Source organism: Eumetopias jubatus, unplaced genomic scaffold (genome assembly GCF_037043125.1).
Source record: "Eumetopias jubatus isolate StellerSeaLion01/CBP00866 unplaced genomic scaffold, mEumJub1_p1.0 scaffold_11, whole genome shotgun sequence".
Lineage (NCBI taxonomy): Eukaryota > Metazoa > Chordata > Mammalia > Carnivora > Otariidae > Eumetopias > Eumetopias jubatus.
In genome coordinates, this window is record NW_028274817.1 from 100,171,393 (window position 1) to 100,192,004 (window position 20,612).

At 38.2% G+C, this 20,612-nt stretch overlaps 1 protein-coding gene across 3 annotated transcripts in view; it reads left to right on the forward strand.

Annotated features, from left to right (window-relative positions):
• Window positions 1-20,612, forward strand: part of DMD (dystrophin) — a 1,674,912-nt gene that overhangs the window by 1,075,970 nt on the left and 578,330 nt on the right. For all 3 annotated transcript variants that reach the window (XM_088028834.1, XM_088028835.1, XM_088028836.1), the window contains one exon: window positions 13,473-13,590. In XM_088028834.1, the coding sequence (XP_087884960.1) occupies window positions 13,473-13,590 (118 nt within the window). The remainder of the gene's footprint in view (window positions 1-13,472; window positions 13,591-20,612) is intronic.

Consider the following 20,612-nt stretch of genomic DNA (forward strand, 5'->3'; position numbering starts at 1 on the left):
TAATTATCCTCATTTTACAGATGAATAAACTGAGCCTGATTCTCTCCCTCTATAGGCAGCATGAATCGAACAGCTGTGCCAATTATTTTGGTAATTCATGTCTTCACGTGCGCCACTCGAAGATAGGAAAAGAGCATTTGGGGGCTTGAATTACACCGATTGACCGTGTACATGAGTTTTAATTGCCTCTAGATAATCACTCATTTCCCCTCTTGACTTGCATGTACAGGTAGCGTCACAGGACTGTAATGTCTCTTACTTTGCCTCAGTTTATTGGTGGCTGCCACTGGCAATAAAAACCAAGGTTCTTGTCTCAGCTAAATAAGTGGTATCTTTAAAATGTTTTGAAAACATGAAAAGGCTAAAAGCATTCTTAGCACAACCTTTTATTTGCTTTGAGCCTTATTTTTGAAAGGATTAGTATAGTACTCGTTAAATAACAGGCTTCTTTCCTAGAACCTGGAGAATCATCTGAAGACTCATTTCCCAAAGAAAATATCATAGGTCTAATGCAATGATAGTTATAAAAGGACATTGCAATGTTACGTTCACAATATGTGATGTCATAATAGTATATTGATTATTCTTTTTACCACTGATAATAATCTTTGGAGTTATATTTCTGGAGGGATCCCAATGCTCTCTCCTACTCTGATACTCTCTTTACTCTTCAGAGCAGAAATCTAAGAATTTAGCATTCCAAATGTTTACTTTTTTCTAAACTGAAACTACAGTCACTCTCTACTCCCGTCTAATTTAACATAATGTTACAAATGTAATCAGAAAATATGCATAATAATTCTCTGGGACACTGTTTTACCAGCAGTGGGGTTGAATTTATTTTGCTTATATGCTGTGGAGTCGGTATTTTCTCCTGAAATAGAAGGCTGCATGAGGTTAAGTTAGAAATGGTTTGCAGGGACACCTGGGTGGCTCATTCAGTTAAGTGTCTGATTCTTGATCTCAGCTCAGGTCTTGATCTCAGGGTCATGAGCTCAAGGCCTGCATTGGGCTCCACACTGCTCATGGAGCCTACTTTTTAAAAAATGTTCTGCATGTTTTCATGACTGGAAATTGAAACAGAGGGGCTAAAAGAGGTTTTTCTTGGATTGTTGCAATGTAGTTTTCCAGTCCTTTCTTCAAAAGAACGTTGGATGCAATGGTGCAAGGTTAATATTTCTAAAATGCCACTTTTATCGTGGCTTTCCTCTGTTCTCAAGACTCCATTGCTTCCCACTGCCTTCAACATCACGTCCTTACTCATTCATCTGGTAGTCTGAGCCCCTGCCTCCCTCCCCAGCTGGATCACAGTCATCATAGTTCTGCCCACTGCACACGCACCCTTCTTCCAAGCACTCTAGCGTATTGGTGCCTCCACACATTGGTGCAAGCTCAATCCTTGCCCTGGAATCGCCCCTCTCATCATTAGGTCATTATCAGTCCTGTTCATCCCCCAAATGACAGTTCAGGTTCCTGATCCTCTAAGGTATTTTCCCTGAGCATGCTCATATGAGAATTGCATTCTTCAGAATCTGTTAGCATAGAGTCTATAGTGTGTAGACTGTAACGTTTGTCATTTGCATGCCGTGTTCTCTTATTGGCTAACTGCATGTGTGACTGCGAATGGGCAGGCCTGAAGGTCGTCCCCCCAACGGCATTGCGAGCTCATTGCAAGGTCCTTGAATTCATTGAGGATGCTCTTTTTTGCCATCCTCTATCACGTGCAAAGCACATTTCCTACTGTAATGTATTGTGCGTAGAATCCTGCCAATAAATATTTCCTGCCCATTTGATTGATTGGTGCTCACTTACCTGTTAACGCTGGCCTTCTTTATCTGCATTGCTATGGCTTTGGACAACATCTTTAGGATGCAAAATCAGGATGTTCTGTGCCAGGCAAAATATTACAAACAACGCCCTCAGATAATTCGGTTTCACTGCTCATGTCATGTCATTTATCCTCCATTTTATTAATTTGGTTCACTTATAATTCAATTTGCTGTATAGGGCACTCTGATTAGATAAAAGATGATTTATCTTGACCAATTGAAGTTAGACTGCCTCCAAAATGGTGTTATTCAAGGTTGAACAAGAAAAGAATAATGGAACATTGGAGCAGAAAAAAATCCCAAAATATGGATACTGTAAAACGATTTCACTTTTCCCTTTCCTCTAAAATATATGGAGGGAGAAAAAAACCACGTCACTTATTCCGCTGGGTCATAACATCAAAAGTGAATGTGATGTGCACGACAGAAACTGGTCTTAAAACTGCCCCAATTATCCTTTCTCAACTTGTGAAATTTACAGAACAATAGGGTTTCAAGCACTGCGAACAATGTAGAATAACAGATCTAATGTTGAACAGCTAAAAATATCAGCGCCCTTTCTGTCAGCTTAGAAATGTATTTGCAAATCATTATCAACAAATTGTAGCCTAAAATTCTTCTTTCTTCTTGACTTTGAAATTATATTTCAAGATCCCCAAATTAGACCACATTATTTACTTACTGGCTCATGTCACTGAAAGGAGTTTTCATTTTTGTGTATTAAGGGGTTCATGAAATGACAAGTAAATCAGTCCTTTAAGTTTTCTGTGGCAGAATAACTTGGAAATGATCATCATAATCTCTTTTTCAACCACAGGAGAGAATTTATTTTTAAAATAACATACTAAGAGTTGGGCGCCTGGGTGGCTCAGTCGGTTAAGCGTGTGAGTCTTGATTTCAGCTCAGCTCATGATCTCAGGGTCATGAGATTGAGCCCCCAGTCAGGCTCTGTACTCAGCGGGGAGTCTGCTTGCAATTCTCACTCCCTCTGCCCCTCCCCCTGCTTGCACGTGCTCTCTCTCTCTCTCTCTCTCTCGCAAATAAATTTTTTAAAAAATAACATACTAATAGTAGATTAGCTTTATAGTACACCATTACAAGAAAGGCCTCGAATTTGGGAGGCTTAAAATAAATTTGTTAAGCCCCCCAAAATGCCAACAAATAAGAACGACATTATTACAAAGAAATAGAGAAATAAATTCCACGGACTGTCCTATGGGTTTTTGAATCCAATAATAATTTCTTAAGTAGCTATCATATTTTTCCTATTTAAAGTTAGCCAAATGATCACTAATTTTTATAATACTAATAAACACTGCTTGAAACAGGGAGGTGTGTTCTAGTAATTTCCACACCCTTCCAGTTATTATTCACTTTCTTGTATCACCGTTTCCCCTTATTGTGTCCAGTCATTTGGTCAGTCAACACTTTCACTTGCGGTTATCTGTGTACCATATTTCCAGGAAAAGACCAAGAACTGAGGAAGGTGTTCCAGCCAGAAAGAATAAGGTACACAAAGGCATGGAGTGACACAAGTCTTGGCTCCCATAGCTTCAGTTTTTCTAGTCTTCATCGTTACCCAGTTCCTTGTGATAAAATCCAAATACCTCAGACGGATTTTTAAAAACCCAACCATAAAACAAGATAAATTGTCTTTTATCTAATCAGGGTGCCCCACACAGCAAATTTAATTCTCAGTAAACCAAATGTATGAAATGGAGGATAAATGACAGGATGTGAGCAGCACAATGTAACTCTGAGGGCTTCCACTCTGCCTGTCTAAACTTATCTCCTATTCTTTCCAGTGAAATTGTAGCCTTATTTTATTTCTCTGCCTTTGCTCTTTCCTTCCCTTATAATGACCTTCCCATGACCTAGCCAAATCTTCCAAGGTTCAACTACAACCCCATCCCTTCTGTGGAGTCTTTCCAGAGAATTCCCATATGTGATAACTCCCCAAACTGATTCCTTTTAGTGCTTGTTTCTGTCTTCACCATTCACTTTGGTACTTTTGCTGGACTCTTTCTCGGATATACTACTGTCTAACCTGCTGTTGCATCCTGGGAGGCCGGAGAGCATGAGCAGCTGCAGTGGGCTTGCTCTTTCCCGTTGATTATGTCCTTCTAGTGGGAGGCACTGGTAGAGCCGAAGGAGGGAGGAGAGCGAGCCAGGCGATGGCCAGGTCCCTTTACAGATACAGCTCCCATCAAGAGGTCCTCTCCCTGCAGCTACTTCTCAGATTCTATTAACTGCACCCTCCACTTGGCTTTTCTGGCCTTGAGGAAAGACTCCCCTTCCCAGTTTGAATGGGCCATTTGTTTATTGCAGGTACCCTGACTGATTCAGTCCTTAGGTAATTAGATAAATAGTTTATTTCCCCTTGTATATTCCCACGTCGTGTTCCTGTCCCATTTAATCTCATCTGTGTGATAATTATGTCATACTATGTTATGCATATTACACTACAGCATACCTACTTTGTAACCATATCGTACTATAGTGTCTTAAGTGTGTGGGCTCTGGGGCCAAATGTCCTGTGTTAGAAATTCTGAACACTTACCAGTCTGTGATCCTGGGCAAACTGCTTAACTTCTTTTTGTTTCATTTTTCTTCTTTGTAAAATGGAGACAATAGTACCTATCTCGTAGAGTATTATGATGATTAAACTGATTAAAATTTTATTGAAAACGTTTATAGTTCTTATGCAACAAGAAGTATTCCAAGCATTTTACTACAAACATGAACCCAATTTTCATAACAAGGTTAAGAGGTAAGATACTCTTGTGATCCTCATTTTATAGTGGTGGAAATGAAGAAGAGAATGGTTAAGTAACTTGCCAAAAATAATAAACCAAGTAAATGGCAGCCAGAATTCAAACCCAGGCAGCCTGACTCCAGAGTCCGTTCTCTGTGGATTATGATAGACCATTTCGGCACATAGGAAGTGCTTAATAAGCAATTATTGCTGTCGTTATGAGTATTATTTCTCACTGTATTAGTTCTTTGTGAGTCTTTATTTTCTGCTAGATGATGAGTTCCTTAAAGAAAGAGGTCAAAGTTTCTTTGTGTATGTCCGTTAGCCAAGTGTTTGGCCTACAGTTGCAGGTTAGTAACTGTTTGTGGAACTAATTATTAGTTGTTTCTCATGTATTTTTCAAGGCCACCCTAGCCTTGGGAACAACTGATACTTAGCTAAAACTGCAAATGGAATTTGAGATCCCCACAGCCATTTTTGTTGCCAGAACTACAGCTTCCCCTTTTAATCCCAAATTCTTAGATGATCCATGCCTTTCTCTAGAGGTTCCTTGCTTTACTTCTTTCCAATCACAGTGACTTTGGTCACATTGGTACTGATAGGGTCCCAACTTGGATGACTGCCACCTGTTTTGTTCTGCTTTCCTGACCGGAAGAGATTTTCCCCAAAACATGTATCTTTTAGCTTCATGATTGCTACTAAAAGAAATTTAGAGTAAATTCTCAGGAACTAAACAAGAGGCATTTGATGGACATGTTATAATTTGTGTTCAGATGTGTTTTTCCCATCACCAGTTGACTAGTGCCTCAGACAAGATACACAACTTTTATTCTCTGCTCACTTCAGGGTCGAGGTCAGGATTGGCTACATAATTTGTGGGGTCCAGTGAAACTTGAAAATGTAGGGCCCCTTGTTCATAAAAATAAATAAAGAATTTCAAGATGGCAGCAGAACCACAGAAAACAAAGCACGGGGCCCTTCTGTGTGCAGAGCCCAGTACAACTATACAAGTTGCACACCCATGAAGCTGGCCCTGATGGAGGTCTCTGCCTATCCAATGGAATATTTTTTTCTTAGCTTCGCTATCTTCCCCAGCCTGAAAACTTACCAAAAAGTTCCTTTTTCCATGTCTTCCAGGAAGCCTAATGGTTGTTATGTAAAAAGGATTTTCGGTGGCTTGCTTGGATAACCTAGTATTCTTGAGCCACATGTGTAGAATAGAACCTCACCATTACCATGTGACATGCCTAAATCATCTTTTTTCCTCCAATTAAATTCTAGGCTCATTGACAATAATGGCCACATCCTTTTTTTTTTTTTTTTTAAGTAGCAGTGTTTTTTAATAGAGGTACTTTTAAAATACTAATTTACTTGAATCTTAGGAAGGATATTAATAATGTCCAGAAACTGTGAGTTAGACATCTAGGTGGTAGTATCATGGAATCGCCATGTTATGTAGATCTGAAGCATTGATGAGAGGTTTAGGGTCAAAAAAAGGGCAAAAGTGGGTATATTCATTGGGGCTTGAGATTAAATATCCCAAGATGGGATTAAGCAGGAAATGATTTTATTTGAGGAAATATCTTTGTGAAAGGAAGTAGGGAGGAAGTCGAGGAAGGGGGGAGAGCCACTGAATCAAAACGCAAGCCTGACCCCAAGTGAAAGAAAGAGGGAGAGGAGATTGTGCAGAAGCATCCCAGTGTGCCGTAGATCTAAGGAAGATTCAGCAGAGCTGTTGGGAAGTCACTGAGCCCAAGGCAGCCAGAGGAGCCCTGTGTCTCCCAAACAAGGCTCTGCTTTAGTATTGTTATCACACTCAGTCATTGGTGGGGAGCAGTCTGCAGGAGGCTTGGCTTCTCTTCAGTGGAGTGATGGGTTTCCAAAGGCAGCAGCTGGGGTCCCCAGTCACTTAGGTCCCAGTTGTAAAAGTCTTGCACGTTGTCATGGCCACCACAGTGGGTATTAGCAGCAGTGGTATTTAAAGCCTTGTAATCATAAAACTTACCAGAAGAAAACATGGGCAAAGCTTCTTGACATTAGTCTGGGCTTTGACTTTTTGGATAATGACACCAAAATCACAGACAACAAAAGCAAAAATACACTAGTGGGAATGCATCAAATTAAAAAAAAAAAAAAGAAAAAACAAGCTTCACACCAAAGGAAAAAAAATCAACAGAATGAAAGGCAACCTACGAAATGGGAGAAAATAGTTGCAAACTGTCTGTCTGATAAGGGGTTAAGATCCAAAATATATAAGGACTTCCTGCAACTCAATAGCAAAACAAAACAAAACAAAACAAATAATCGGCTTTAAAAAATGGCAGAAAACCTGAATAAACACTTTTCCAAAGAAGACATCCAAGTGGCCAGCAGGTACATGAGAAGGTGTTCAACATCATTAATCATCAGAGAAGTAAAAATCAAAACCACAGTGAGGTATTACCTCACACCTGTTGGAATAAGTTTTCAAAAAGACAAGAGATTGTAAGTGCTGGTGAGGGTGTGGAGAAAAAGGAACCTTTGTACACTGTTGGTGGGAATGTAAATTGGTACAGCCAATGTGGAAAACAGTGTCGAGGTTCCTCAAAAAATTACAAATAGAGCTATCATATAGTCCAGCAATCCCACTTCTGAATATACATGTCCAAAGGAAATGAAATCAGGATCTCGAAGAGGTATCTGCACTGCCATGTTCATTGCAGCACTATTCACAATAGCCAAGATAGGGTAACAACTCAAATGTCTGCCAACACATGAATCCATAAAGAAAACATGGTATATGTATATATACAATGGGATATTATTCAGCCTTAAGAAAGAGGGAAATCCTGCCATTTGTGATAACACAGATGAACTGGGAGGGCATTATACTAAGTGAAATAAGCCAGACACAGAAAGACAAATAGCGTATGATCTTACTTATATGTGGAATCTAAAAAAAGTCAAACTCATAGAAACAGAGTAGAATGATTGGTTGCCAGGGCTGCAAAGTGAGGGAAATTGGACGGCATGGATCATAGGGTACAAACTTCCACTTTTAAGATGAATAAGTTCTAGACATCTAATATACAGAATGGTTACTATAGTTAATAATAATGTACACTTGAAACTTGCCAAAAGGGTGATCTTAAGTGTTCTTATCACACACACACACAAAAGTAACTGTAAGATGTTGACTATATTAACTAGTTTGATTGTGGTGATTATTTTGCAATGTATACATAAATGAAAATATCAAGTTGTATACCTTTATTTTTAAAGATTTTATTTATTTATTTATTTTAGACAGACAGAGAGAGAGAGAGAGAGAGCATGTGAGCAGGGGAAGGAGCAAAGGGGGAGGAGAAGGGAGGGGGAAAGAATTTCAAGCAGACTCCCTGCTAGGCATGGAGCCCTGACGTGGGGCTCGGACACTTAACCGAGCCACCCAGGTGCTCCCAGTTGTACACCTTTATATACAATTTCTATTTGTCGGACTTAACCCAAGTAAAGCTAAAAGAATGTTTTTAAAAAAGTCTTAGAGACAATTTATATAATTTAGACAAAGTCGAGTTGAGGACCATGTAAGTTCCACTTCATTCCGAAGACCCTCCTTAACCCCTAAATGAGGTTACCTATCTCTCCTATAAGCTTTGATCACTCCCTGTGCTTCCCCTACCATAATACTCACCTCAGTATTTTTGTAAGTGCTTATTTACTGCCTGTCTTAACTACTAGTTTATTTTCTCCTTGAGGAGAATAATTTTTCCTCCTTCCCTTCTTTATCACCTGTGCCTAGGTCAAGGACTGACAAAAAAATTATTTGCAGAAACCCAAATTGGGGGGCATTCTACAAAATACCTGGCCTTCAAAACAGTCAACGGTATGAAGTTCAAAGAAAGGCAAACAACTATTTCAGATTAAAGGAGACTAAAGAGACATGACAACTAAATGCAATGCATGAGTCTGGACCAGTAAATCAAAGGCAACTCATGGGATAATTGTCATACTACGGATAAAAAATGTGGATTGGATTTATAGAACTAAAGCCATAGGAAATTTCCTGACTTTGAAATTGGGCTGAAGTTATGTAAGAGAATGCCTTTTTCTTAAGAAATAAACACTGAAATATCGAAAGGTAAAGGGCATGGTAGCGGCAGGTGATTCGCCAGTGCTTCAGAAAACATATCTGTTATATTGTATGTACAGATATATATACACAGAGAGAATGATAGAGTGGGAAGTGATAAATAAAGATGTGGCAAAATGTTACCGGTTGGTGAATCGGGGTGAAGGATACATGGGAGCTCTTGGACCATTCTTGTGATTTTTCTGTGAGTTTTAAGTTATATAAAAATAAAATGCTTTCTCAAAAAGTATTTCTCTAATGAATGGAGGACAAAAGGATAACCACAGGTAGAAGGTGTTTATGAAGAAGTTAGCAATGGAGAAGCTGGTAGAACATTCAGACAAGAAGTAATGAAGTTATACCAAGTAGGAAAATATCCAAGCCAGTTTAAGATGTAAATGTGAGGGAGTAGAAGAAATAGAGACGGCTTTGGATTAGGCCAATCTATTTGGAGAGGCAGCTGAATGCAAGGAAAGAAGCCAGAATGAAGGTGCTCAGTGAGGCTAGACATAGTAGCATCCTCATAGGGAAAACTTCAGTTTCTAGAATGGCTACAATTTAGGGCCTACCTGCCTTAAATGCTTATTTTTTTTCCATCCATAAAGTAGTTTAGTAAACTCTTTCACCTTGTCCATCTTTGAGGTTATTTTTTTAATATTTTATTTTATATATTTTTTAAGATTTTATTTATTGGAGAGAGAAAGAATGAGACAGAGAGAGAGCATGAGGAGGGGAGGGTCAGAGGGAGAAGCAGACTCCCCGCTGAGCAGGGAGCACGATGCGGGACTCGATCCTGGGACTCCGGGATCATGACCTGAGCTGAAGGCAGTCGCTTAAGCAACTGAGCCACCCAGGCAGCCTGATGTTAATTTTTTGAGGTTGTGAATAAAAGAGTAGAAGGTCTACATTTTTACATTACAGGTAAGCTTAAGTCATGTTTGTGTCCTGAAAATGGCAACAACTGAAAATCACTGTAGGCTTTTGTTCTAAATATAACTATGTGAAGATTGCTGATTTTTGTAGAAAATATTAAAAATGTAAAGAGTTCGTTGTTAAGGTCTTTCCTTAAACATATAAATATTAAATATTCAACTAAACCATAGAGTTTTCTATTTGAGTATTATTTAGGTAGAATTCTCTTTTACCAAATATAATAAAAAAGTGTAATTCTTTCTGAGAGCCTAAAATGACCTACTTAGAGTATGTATAGTTTCATTGTTTAACTCCTTTTTTCATAGGATTGCTATTTATAACCACTTCCTTCAACCCTGGGGGGACTTAGTAGGATTAATGACTTCTGATTCACTTTGTATTTGAAGATTTTTTTTCTTCCATCTTTGCTCAGCTAGTGGAATCCATGATGAATTCTCATCTCCAAGGGGTAAGCTGTTTTTAGTAAAGCCCAGTAGCTGGCCTACGACCCCTTAGAAATAGCATTGATTCCTTCCTGCTCTCATGTTTGTTTCTTTCGGAACAATAGAATCCATGTAGACATGCTCAGTTATCATGCTTCGGTACTGTTAAGCATGTATTGGTCTTAGTTTTGTTCACTTAAGTTATATGTGTAATGTCTACCTGGGCTTCTATCAGAAAAACAAATAAGCATAAATAGCATTCTGCCTGTTTAGCATGACAAATATAGACCACTACAGCTTGAAGGAGGACATTGGGCTAAAGAAGAGGACTGGAGGTCATTTGAGGATGAGGATTAGAGTAGAAAGAGTGGTCTGGAGAGAGAAGCATCTGGTAAGAACACCAGATGGGGGCAAAGAACACAGTTTCATAGATGGGTATTTTGGAGGTGGGTACTTTAATGATTAGATCTAAGGTGTTCTCCCATCTGTGGGAGGTTATAAAACCAGCTGTCAGGTAAGAGAAATTATAATAGCAAATAGAATATACTCAAAAGAAAACCAAAAGAAAAGAAAGAAGTAATCATTCTGTTCACTGCATGTGTGTTCTGTTCATTAGCAAGAAAGTCTTTCAGTCACTGTTTTTATAATAGCTTAGTAAAAAAAAATTTAAATATGCCATATTCAAGTCCTTCCCTTTATTTCTGGAAAGAAAACCAAGGGAGAAAATGCCCATTCCACTCTACTGAGAAACCACTATTTAATGAGTATATTAGTGTCTGATAAATCCCATAGCAATATGTATTATTATTGTACAGTTTCTTTTTAGAAATGAACCTTTGGACGTATTGACCAAAGAGCGGGATAAAGAGTTACGATTTTGTTTTGAAATTCTTTTTTTTTTTAAGATTTTATTTATTTATTTGACAGAGAGAGACACAGCGAGAGAGGGAACACAAGCAGGGGGAGTGGGAGAGGGAGAAGGAGGCCTCCCGCGGAGCAGGGAGCCCAATGCGGGGCTCGATCCCAGGACCCTGGGATCACGACCTGAACCGAAGGCAGACGCTTAACGACTGAGCCACCCAGGCACCCCTGTTTTGAAATTCTTTAGAAATGCATAGTTTTATTATAGCTGTGAGTCTCCTTAGGTTTTTAAGGAGGCTGCTTCAAAGGATGTCATTAATAATCTTCTCAGGTGCTTACAAAGCTTGCGTCTGTCAGCAGAATTAGAGAATCACCCAACTAGAGAACAGGTTTCACAATACCCTGAGACCTATTTTGTTCATTAGAGAGGAAAATGGCTTATGTTAAGTCTAAATTGACGTGCTTGCTAATTTCAGCAGTAAAAGCTGTTCATTGTGGTCAGGTTTAATTTAGATTAAAGTTGATCAGGTTACTTCTACAACATACTTCTTAAACGAACTTTGTGATCCTAAAAGAAGGAGAAAAGTAAAGCCAACATTGAGAAATATATCCAGTCCAGAAGAGAAAAGCAAAGAATAGCTTGGGTGTTTGAGGGTGAATTAATATTAAATCAAATGAAAATAATGATAAAGATAATTTTTGTTATATAAAAATTTCCGAGTATCAAAAATCACACATTTGCATTTAAATTACACAAAGCATACCTAATCCATTCGTCCACTGTTAAACCCATAGTGCCTAGAACAATACGCAGCCCTTGAGATGTACAAAATGAAAGAATGAATGGGTAAATGAGTGAATTTTTGTACTTTGCTACCTCAGTTATGTAGAGTTTCTGGTTAAATTTGAAGGAAATATTTGACTTTATCTGAGGGTTCTGGTTAAGTCTGTTTTTAAAAAAGTCTCTTGACTGTATTAAATATTTAAGAGTCAGGAATTCCAAAGTAACTTTTAAGCTTGCTGTGTCACAGATGACCAGAGTTTAACATTCTAACCCTGGAAAACATCTTATTTCATAAAATCTATCTACTACTATATGGTTCCCATTTTAAAATTTGTTCAGTACTCTCCAACCGACTTACACCACTCACTTCAATAGCTGTCTTTGGCAATTTGTTCCATATTTCAAACACCCTTTTGTGTAAAGAAACCATAAAAGTTAGAAACCTGAAAATTGGATTTTTCTTCTGAGCAATCACAGCTTATAAATGTGGAAAATTGGTTAAAAGTTAGCCCCTCCAGTTTTTCAATACAGAGAGGGGAAAATACTCCAAATAGATATGTAATGTTTGGATAAGTTCTTGCCATTATTTTAATACTACCAAAAGCAATTGAGCTGAAATCACAAGGCCTATCTCCCTACCTGTTCATGAAAGAAACACTGCAAGATGTTCAAAACTTGGCCTTTCTCAACCCAAAAATCTTCAGAAAATTAGTAGTTGTCAAAGAGCATAGTAGATAACTAAGTTTCAGGAACACTACTGTCTACCGCATTTCATCCCTTCACATTCGCTGGCCTCATGAGATAGTGGAAACGGCATCAGATATAAGACCATAAAGACTTCTAGCTTAGTTATTAGTGTGGTTATTAGGAGAATAAAAATGAGAAAATGTGTGTAGGGGTTATAAACTAATAACAAATGTTCATTATGTTTTCCGAAATTGAAATAAAATGTATTCCATTTTAGAACAAAAACAAGGGAGAGATCTTATTTTTCACAAGCTTCTTTGTAAATATTGCTGGGATATGGGCCCTTTAATGTAGAGAAAGTAAGGTGACAGAGACAATAGATGGACACTGGAGGGAGGGAGGGGTTTCTTAATAATTAACATTGTCACCTGTAAATAAAAAATAAATAAATAAATAAATAAATATTTCTTGGCTTTATTCTGTTGGTACTTTTATCTTAATGCAGTATTAAATTAAAGTCATCTGTATGAATACTAATACTAATACTTCCTTTGGGGATGGACTGACTTGGCTCATCTGCCTCACCCTCTCATTTCATAGGTGAGGAATCTGAGGTACAAAGAAGTTCAGGAAGTTACCTCTCTTAAATCACTTCCATGCTTTTCCTGTTGCTAAAATATACACCTGACTGTTGACACCACACAAAATGAGATTACAAGTATAAAGAGCTATCTTTTCTAAATACATTGTCATAATTCAAAATTGCATTTCTTACTCGTGGCGCTCGTACATTGGTTTTAACTAACCCCAGGAACTCTAAAACGACTCCATCTAAGCTCTTAAATAGTGAAGCAGATCTGTAATCAAGATTTTCATTTGAAATATTTTTGGTATCTAAGAATGAAACACATTTCTTGTTGAATTGTTCTCTGTAAAGCCTTACACATTAGAGATTTATATCCAGTAACATCTTTTTTTTTTAACTTTCAAAAGTGCTTTGGTTGGTTTGAAAATTGCACTTTACTTTGTATCACATAAAAGGAATGCACAGTGCTGGAGAACCTCAATATTAAGTTGTATTTTTTTCCTTCAGGCGACACTGCAGGATTTGGAACAGAGGCGCCCCCAGTTGGAAGAACTCATTACCGCTGCCCAGAATTTGAAAAACAAGACCAGCAATCAAGAGGCTAGAACAGTCATTACTGATCGAAGTAAGTCTTTTAACAAGCCTATGAAACTTAAGGAAAGATGTACGAAAAGTTTCAATAATGACTTGTTGATTTACCTCCGTTGCATTCATAAAAATGACGCCAAATCATTGTAAATTATAACTCTTGTACTAAGATTTTTCAGTCCATGATGTTATCTTTCCATAACTGAATGTAATTCCATGGAAGAGAGGAAAGAAATTTTTCATCAATCTAGGCTTCTGTAGATGCAAAGCATGGAGCCGCGGGTGTGGTGAGCATGGTGTGGCAGAACATTTGCTCCTCGCTTGTCGTCTCTCTGGGCTAGCGTCCATGGGGAGGTCAGCCTCTTCCTCATATTCGTGGTTATTGGTCCGAGCAATTGCTTCCTGGACCATCTTTCATACCTGGACATCCCTCTGCTACTGTGACGCCCTCAGTGTGTAATAGCAGAAATCAGTGTACTGTTCCTTCTGCCATACTGGAGTGGGTGGGAATCTTGGGAGCCTCTTGAAGGCCCATCTGCTTAGACATTGCATCTACTCTTTTCTTCTTTATACAGAGTGATTCAGAGTGCCTGTGCATAGGGTCAGGAAAAGGAGTAGAGGAAGCAGAAGGGGAAACTACTCTCCTTCTGTTTCCCTCAGAGGCTCTTCTCAGGAATGAGGCCCAGCTCACCTCTGCTCTCTGATTCTCGTGCATCTCCCCAGGTTTCCTCCCTTCTCTCTCCCTACCTCCCCTTCAGGGACACACATCAATACTGATTTTTTTTTTTTTTTTACGTCCCCATGCCCCCTCTCATCCCTTCTCACAACCAGAGGAATTTTTTTCTAGTGTGGGAGTAGGGAAATCCTTCATTTCATCATCTTTTTTTTTTTTCCTTCCAAATCTTTTGTCTTTTTCTAGGCCTAGGCTTTTGAACCTCAAAAACCAAGAATCTATGTCTTCATGATTTACATTCTCTTGTGTAACACTTGCCTCAGGAAGTATAAGCAGAATGCTTTGCAGCCAGTATGCTGGGGGAGCGGAAAGAGTAACCAATATAAAGTGTTAATATATGAAAAATATTATTGGTCATATTTGTATCTATTAGGTAAATAGTGATAATAGCTACTATTCGTTGAGTTCCTCTTAGGTAGCAGATAGTAGGTCTTGTGTGTGTGGGCATGTGTACAAAATCTTTATAATATCTTGTGAGGTAAATTTCATAATCCCTCATTTTATTGATGAGGAAACAGATTCTGAGAAAGGTTAATCAAATTGCTCAGGTTTACAAAACAAGCAAAGACCAGAGCTTGCAATTTGCAAATGTTTCTTTCTGGCTTGAAAGTCTGTGTTCCTTCTAGAATGTTTACCGTGTCCCATCCTGTTTTATTGTTTTTCTTAATGAATAATTTTTTGGTCTGCAAATTATGTAGGTTTTGATTCACTTCCTAAAGACATTCATCTTACAGTTGTCCTGATTGTTAAATAAAATAGACTTTTCTTGATTTTGAAATTTTAACGATTGTTGCTCAAACAATGTATTTGAATATATACTAACGTATTAGTTGGGTAGCACTAGCCACTATATGTCAGATCCCAAGTCTTAGTGGCTTACCATAGTATAAGTTTACTTTTTTTCTGGTGCAGTCCAAAATAAGCAGTTCTCTATGAAGTCATTCAGGGACCCAAGCCCCTTCCATCTTTTGTGTCCAGATCATCTGAGTCCTATGCATTTAATGGGCGGATGAGGAATAAACATTGTTCATTAGAATTTATTATGAGACAGGCCTGGAAGTGGCACACATAAATTCTGTTCATAGTCTGTTGGCTGGACCTTGTCACATGACCACATTTAATTGCAAGGGAAACTGCAAAATATTGTCCAGTGTTGAGCCTGGGAAGGAGAGAAACTAGTTTGGTAAGAAGCTCAGCATTCTCTTCCATAGCTAATCTGGACAGGAAGAATACACTTAAGTTGTAGAGTTCTGTGTAAGTTATAAAATGGCATTTGTATAACCAGCAAGGCAAGAGCAAATTCACCTTGTAATGATCAACATAGATAGCTCTTCAATTGATGTGGTAGAATGTTCATACCTCAAACTGGAACCATGAGGCTTCTTCATCAGGTTGCAACATACTGGTCCAAAAGAATGAAGTTTAGTGAGTGATATACTCGGTATGAGACTGAATTCCCATTACACAGTTAAGTGATCTGTTTCTTGCCTGAGAAATATGGAAATTTGGCAAAAATGTTTATGCAAATCTGAACACACTATATAGAAAGTCATTTGTCATTTTACTAATGAAAAATAACTTCTATTTTTTCCCTAAGAGGAAAATAACACTAATTTATTTTATACTATCCATTCAACATTGTCTAAACATTTTCCATTACCCCTTGCAATCTTTTTTTTTTTGATACTGTATTGACTTTTTTTGTGATATAGATTAAAATTGAGTGACTGGAGGGCAGATTTTTATCTCTCTGCTAATATCTAGTAATTTGAACAGTTCTGTTTTTCTAAGCTTTTGTCTTTTAGGAATGAATACCTTTATGAATATTTGTAGTATTGTGGAAAGATTCCAATCCACGTGGTCCAAAAATAAAAAAACATTTTCTTAAAAGCCAAGGGTCTGTTGAGACATGCCATGTTGCTTATTAAGAGCCTAAGCCAGAATCTTTGTTCCAAATAATGCCCGGAGCCTCTAATGCTGCTACCAGGATAATTCTGACAAGATATGTTTATCTAAACAATGTCCTTTGCAGCCCTGCTGTGCTTCAGTTTATCTCTCCATTTGAAATCTATGAAATGGGATGGATATTGAATACTCATAAAGTTTCAATCGTGTTCAAAATAGAATTTTCCTTAGTATAGATCTGGCTTTCAGGGAATGAGCAGAAATAAAATATATGCTCATAAAATTGTATTTTCTTATTTGAAGATTTGAGTATTCCTTTTTTATTGCCCTGAAACTTCGAGAAATACTTAAAAAGGAATCAGCTAAATAAAGAAAAATATTCAGTAAGAGTATAATGCTATATTGAAACATTTTTCCTTCCTTGTTAAGTCCCAGTTCATAACTTCGAACAGTTGGGGAAATCTATATATACTTATTACATTCTATCAAGAGAAAAGTCCAGTACAAAGCAATTCCTCTCTACTAGTAATATCCATGCTAAAATCTCAAGTAATTGGTCTGCAAAATACCAACATGTTTCACTGTATAAAACAATTTCCATGGTATCTGTTGTTTTCAGGTGATTGTATTGATGGAAATCATGTTGCAATAATCTAGGTGCGAGGAAAAATATCACTCTAAGTGCATTCAAATAAGAAATTCTCCTTGCTGTTTCTGATATTCAAACTGTTCATTTTCCTTCAATTCTTTCGTTGCTGAACATGTCAGCCATTCCTGGTCATTTTCTCCTACAAAAGGGCTAGCTAGGTCAGGGGACCAAAACCAGGTAAGAATGAAAGGATCTCAAATTGCTAGTGGTAGGCCTCTGAACTATGCAAAACTCTTGTTCATGCCCATTACTACGGCAGATCATAATACCATAATACCTCATATAGCAGTGAGCAGCATATGGAAAAAAAGAGCTTCTCTCTCTTATCGGTCCATTTATTCCACAAATACTATTGGTGAACATGGCTCATCTGACATTTGTATTTTAGAGCCTTGCTTCTGTAGCTTCTCCTGCTACATAACCCCCACCATTACCATTTTAAAGATCTATAACAACAGCACGTACAGGTTTTGAGGGCAAGCTGCCTGGGCTGGCTTCTTAGTAGTAGCTTTGTGGCCCTGAACAAACAGCTAATCTCAGTAAACTATCTGATCTTGGTCACCACCTCTATAAAATAAGATTACTTGTATCTACCTCAAGGTTGCGAGAATTAGATGAGCTAATACACGAGGAGCGCTTAGATCCAAGCCACAGTACTAGCTGAGTAAATGTTAGCTCTTGTTATTTTAAGTATGATCTAATTGGGTTGTTTGAATGCTTAGTGGGAAAGCATTTAATAAGCTCTTTGGTAGCTGCCTGGTTCTCATACTACAAAGAAGACAAGAGAGAAGTTCAAAAAAACAAAAAGGAAAAGGTTGCTTTGGAACACATGGAATAACATATATAAAAAGAATTAAACAAATATGTGAGTGGTACTATAAAAAACCAAGGCAATTCATGTAAGTTATTTTGTTCTCAATATTTACTATGACCTTAGGAGGGTAGATATTATTTTTCTCACTTTAAAGATTGAAACACTGAAGCTCAGTGAGCTCAAATAATGTGCCTAGGGTTGTAGTAAGATGGCAAGTGAGGGACTAGGATTTAAACTTATGTCTGTGTGATTCTAAAGCCCAAGGCACATCAAAGGAAAAGCTTTGGTTAGTCAAGAAAGAAAGAAAGAAAGGAAGGAAGGAAGGAAGGAAGGAAGGAAGAAAGAAGAAAGAAGGAAGGAAGGAAGGAAGGGTATTCATTTGAGAACTGAAAATATTAGGAGAAACCTCAGTTTACTATAATCTGGATATAATTTTTACTGCTCCCATTTGTATTGTTGTCTTCTATGCATTTGGGTGTGTTATCATAGGATTGTCTCTTACATGCATTGGAAATGTATAGGATGGCGAACCTCTGTAATCTACTAGCTGGCAACCTTGGCCAAGTGGAATCACTTCTCTAAGCCATGGTTCCCTCATCTGTGACGTGGGGATAATGATAATACATAAGCTGGTATAGTGATTATGGAGATAAAATTAGGTGAGATTTCAAGTCAATCAGAGAAAGACATGTATCATATGATCTCACTGATATGAGGAGTTCTTAATCTCAGGAAACAAACTGAGGGTTGCTGGAGTGGTGGGGGGTGGGAGGGAGGGGGTGACTGGGTGACAGACATTGGGGAGGGTATGTGCTATGGTGAGCGCTGTGAATTGTGCACGACTGTTGAATCACAGACCTGTACCTCTGAAACAAATAATGTATTGTATGTTAAAAAAAGAAGAAGAAGAAGATAGCGGGAGGGGAAGAATGAAGGGGGGAAATCGGAGGGGGAGACAAACCATGAGAGACTATGGACTCTGAAAAACAAACTGAGGGTTCTAGAGGGGAGGGGGGTGGGGGGATTGGTTAGCACGGTGCTGGGTATTAAAGAGGGCATGTTCTGCATGGAGCACTGGGTGTTATACGCAAACAATGAATCGTGGAACACTACATCAAAAATTAATGATGTAATGTATGGTGATTAACATAACATAATAATAAAAAAATAAATAAAAAATTGGGTGAGATTTCTAAAGCGAAGACCTCACATACAGTGGATGCTTATTAAATGGTCCATACCATCATGGTGAGATGAATTTTGTATAGAGGAACTGGAGATGGGAGAATATGAAGGGGCATGTAATATATGGCCACTTAGCAGCTAAACCAGGGGAAGAACTTCTGAAACAGAATACCAAGTCTTAAGAGAGAATGATTTCCTTTAAAATTGTTTTTTTCATCTAAGGCTTTTTCAAACCAGTCTGGAATTCTTTGAGAAATTTGGTAACATTGTATAAATTTTAAGAAATGAGTTAATATTATATTGCTTAAGGAGGTAGTATACAGCACTGTAGAAGGGAGACTCTTCTGCTGTATGGGAATAAAAATACTCACAGGATTTTTGAATTAACTGACAGTTTTATAGCAGCTTTGTCAACCTATCATTCATTGCTGCAACCAAATATATGAAATCCTTCATGGTGAAATAAAAAGACTTTGTTGTTCTCCACATTTTTATGAAATCTCTATTGCTAATGAAATGCCAGCCAATATGTTCCTCTCAGGTATTGTCTATTAGAGAGTTGCTTATTTTAGAAGAAGTGGAGTCAACCATATAAGTTTCCTTCTTTTGACATCTAGCACCTGCTGTCAACCTGTTACAACTACAAGCAGCTCTCAGAATTTACATCCACCAGGATGCCACTGGCAACCAAGGAGTTCAGTTCAGTTCAGTAAATATTTGAATGCTTACTCTGTGCTAGTTAATATCAGATGTGATGTTTGGGATACAGAGAAAAATAAGATTCAGACTTTGTCTTAAAAGAGCTTACAATCAAATGTGGGTATTTGGACAAGTCTATTTGGGCAAGGCAGTCTAGGATAAGTACTTCAGTAGAGCAGTATTGTGAAATCTTTTTTTTTTTTAAAGATTTTATTTATTTATTTGAGAGAGAGAGAATGAGAGATAGAGAGCACGAGAGGCAAGAGGGTCAGAGGGAGAAGCAGACTCCCCGCCGAGCAGGGAGCCTGATGTGGGACTCGATCCCGGGACTCCAGGATCATGACCTGGGCCGAAAGCAGTTGCTTAACCAACTGAGCCACCCAGGCTCCCGAGTATTGTGAAATCTTGAAAGAGGACAAGAGGAAGGAAAATTGGATCTGAATGAAGGGGTTCTGGAATGCTTCTAGGAGGAGGTTAAATTTGAACTGGTCACGAATACAATTTTGAAAAGCAGAAAGAGCCTGGGAAGGGAAGGATATTTCAGGAAAGGATAAGAGAAGAAGACATAATTAGACTTAAGTTAGCTATGGTGTGACAGAATTTGTAGAAGTGGGAGTGTGTCTGTGTGTATGTTGTGGAGGATACAGGAGTAAAAGCAGTCAGAGAGACAAGGTAGGAGGCAAGAGAGCCCAAGCTACAGCAGTGGCAGTGGAGTGGAAAGAAAGAACTGAATTAAGACATGCAGTAGAGCTAGCATTAACAGGATTTGGACATTGATTGGATGTGTGGGATCTAAGAGAGAGCTTGCCTCTTAAGATTTTGAGATTTGGTGCTTTGTAAGATGGTAATATAACCAGAGACAGATTCGGGACAAGGAGTTGAAGATGGGTGATAAAATAATGTGCTTAAGAAAACATGAGGAGAGATTTCAGAAGCAAAGTTACTTCTAAGCCAATTTGGAAGTTACCTGGAGTAGATGAGTTTGCAAAGAGACAGGGAGCCAAATGAAAAGAAGAGTAGACCTAGGGAACAGTCTGGAACTTGGCTTACATTAAAGAATGTAGGAAGAGGAGT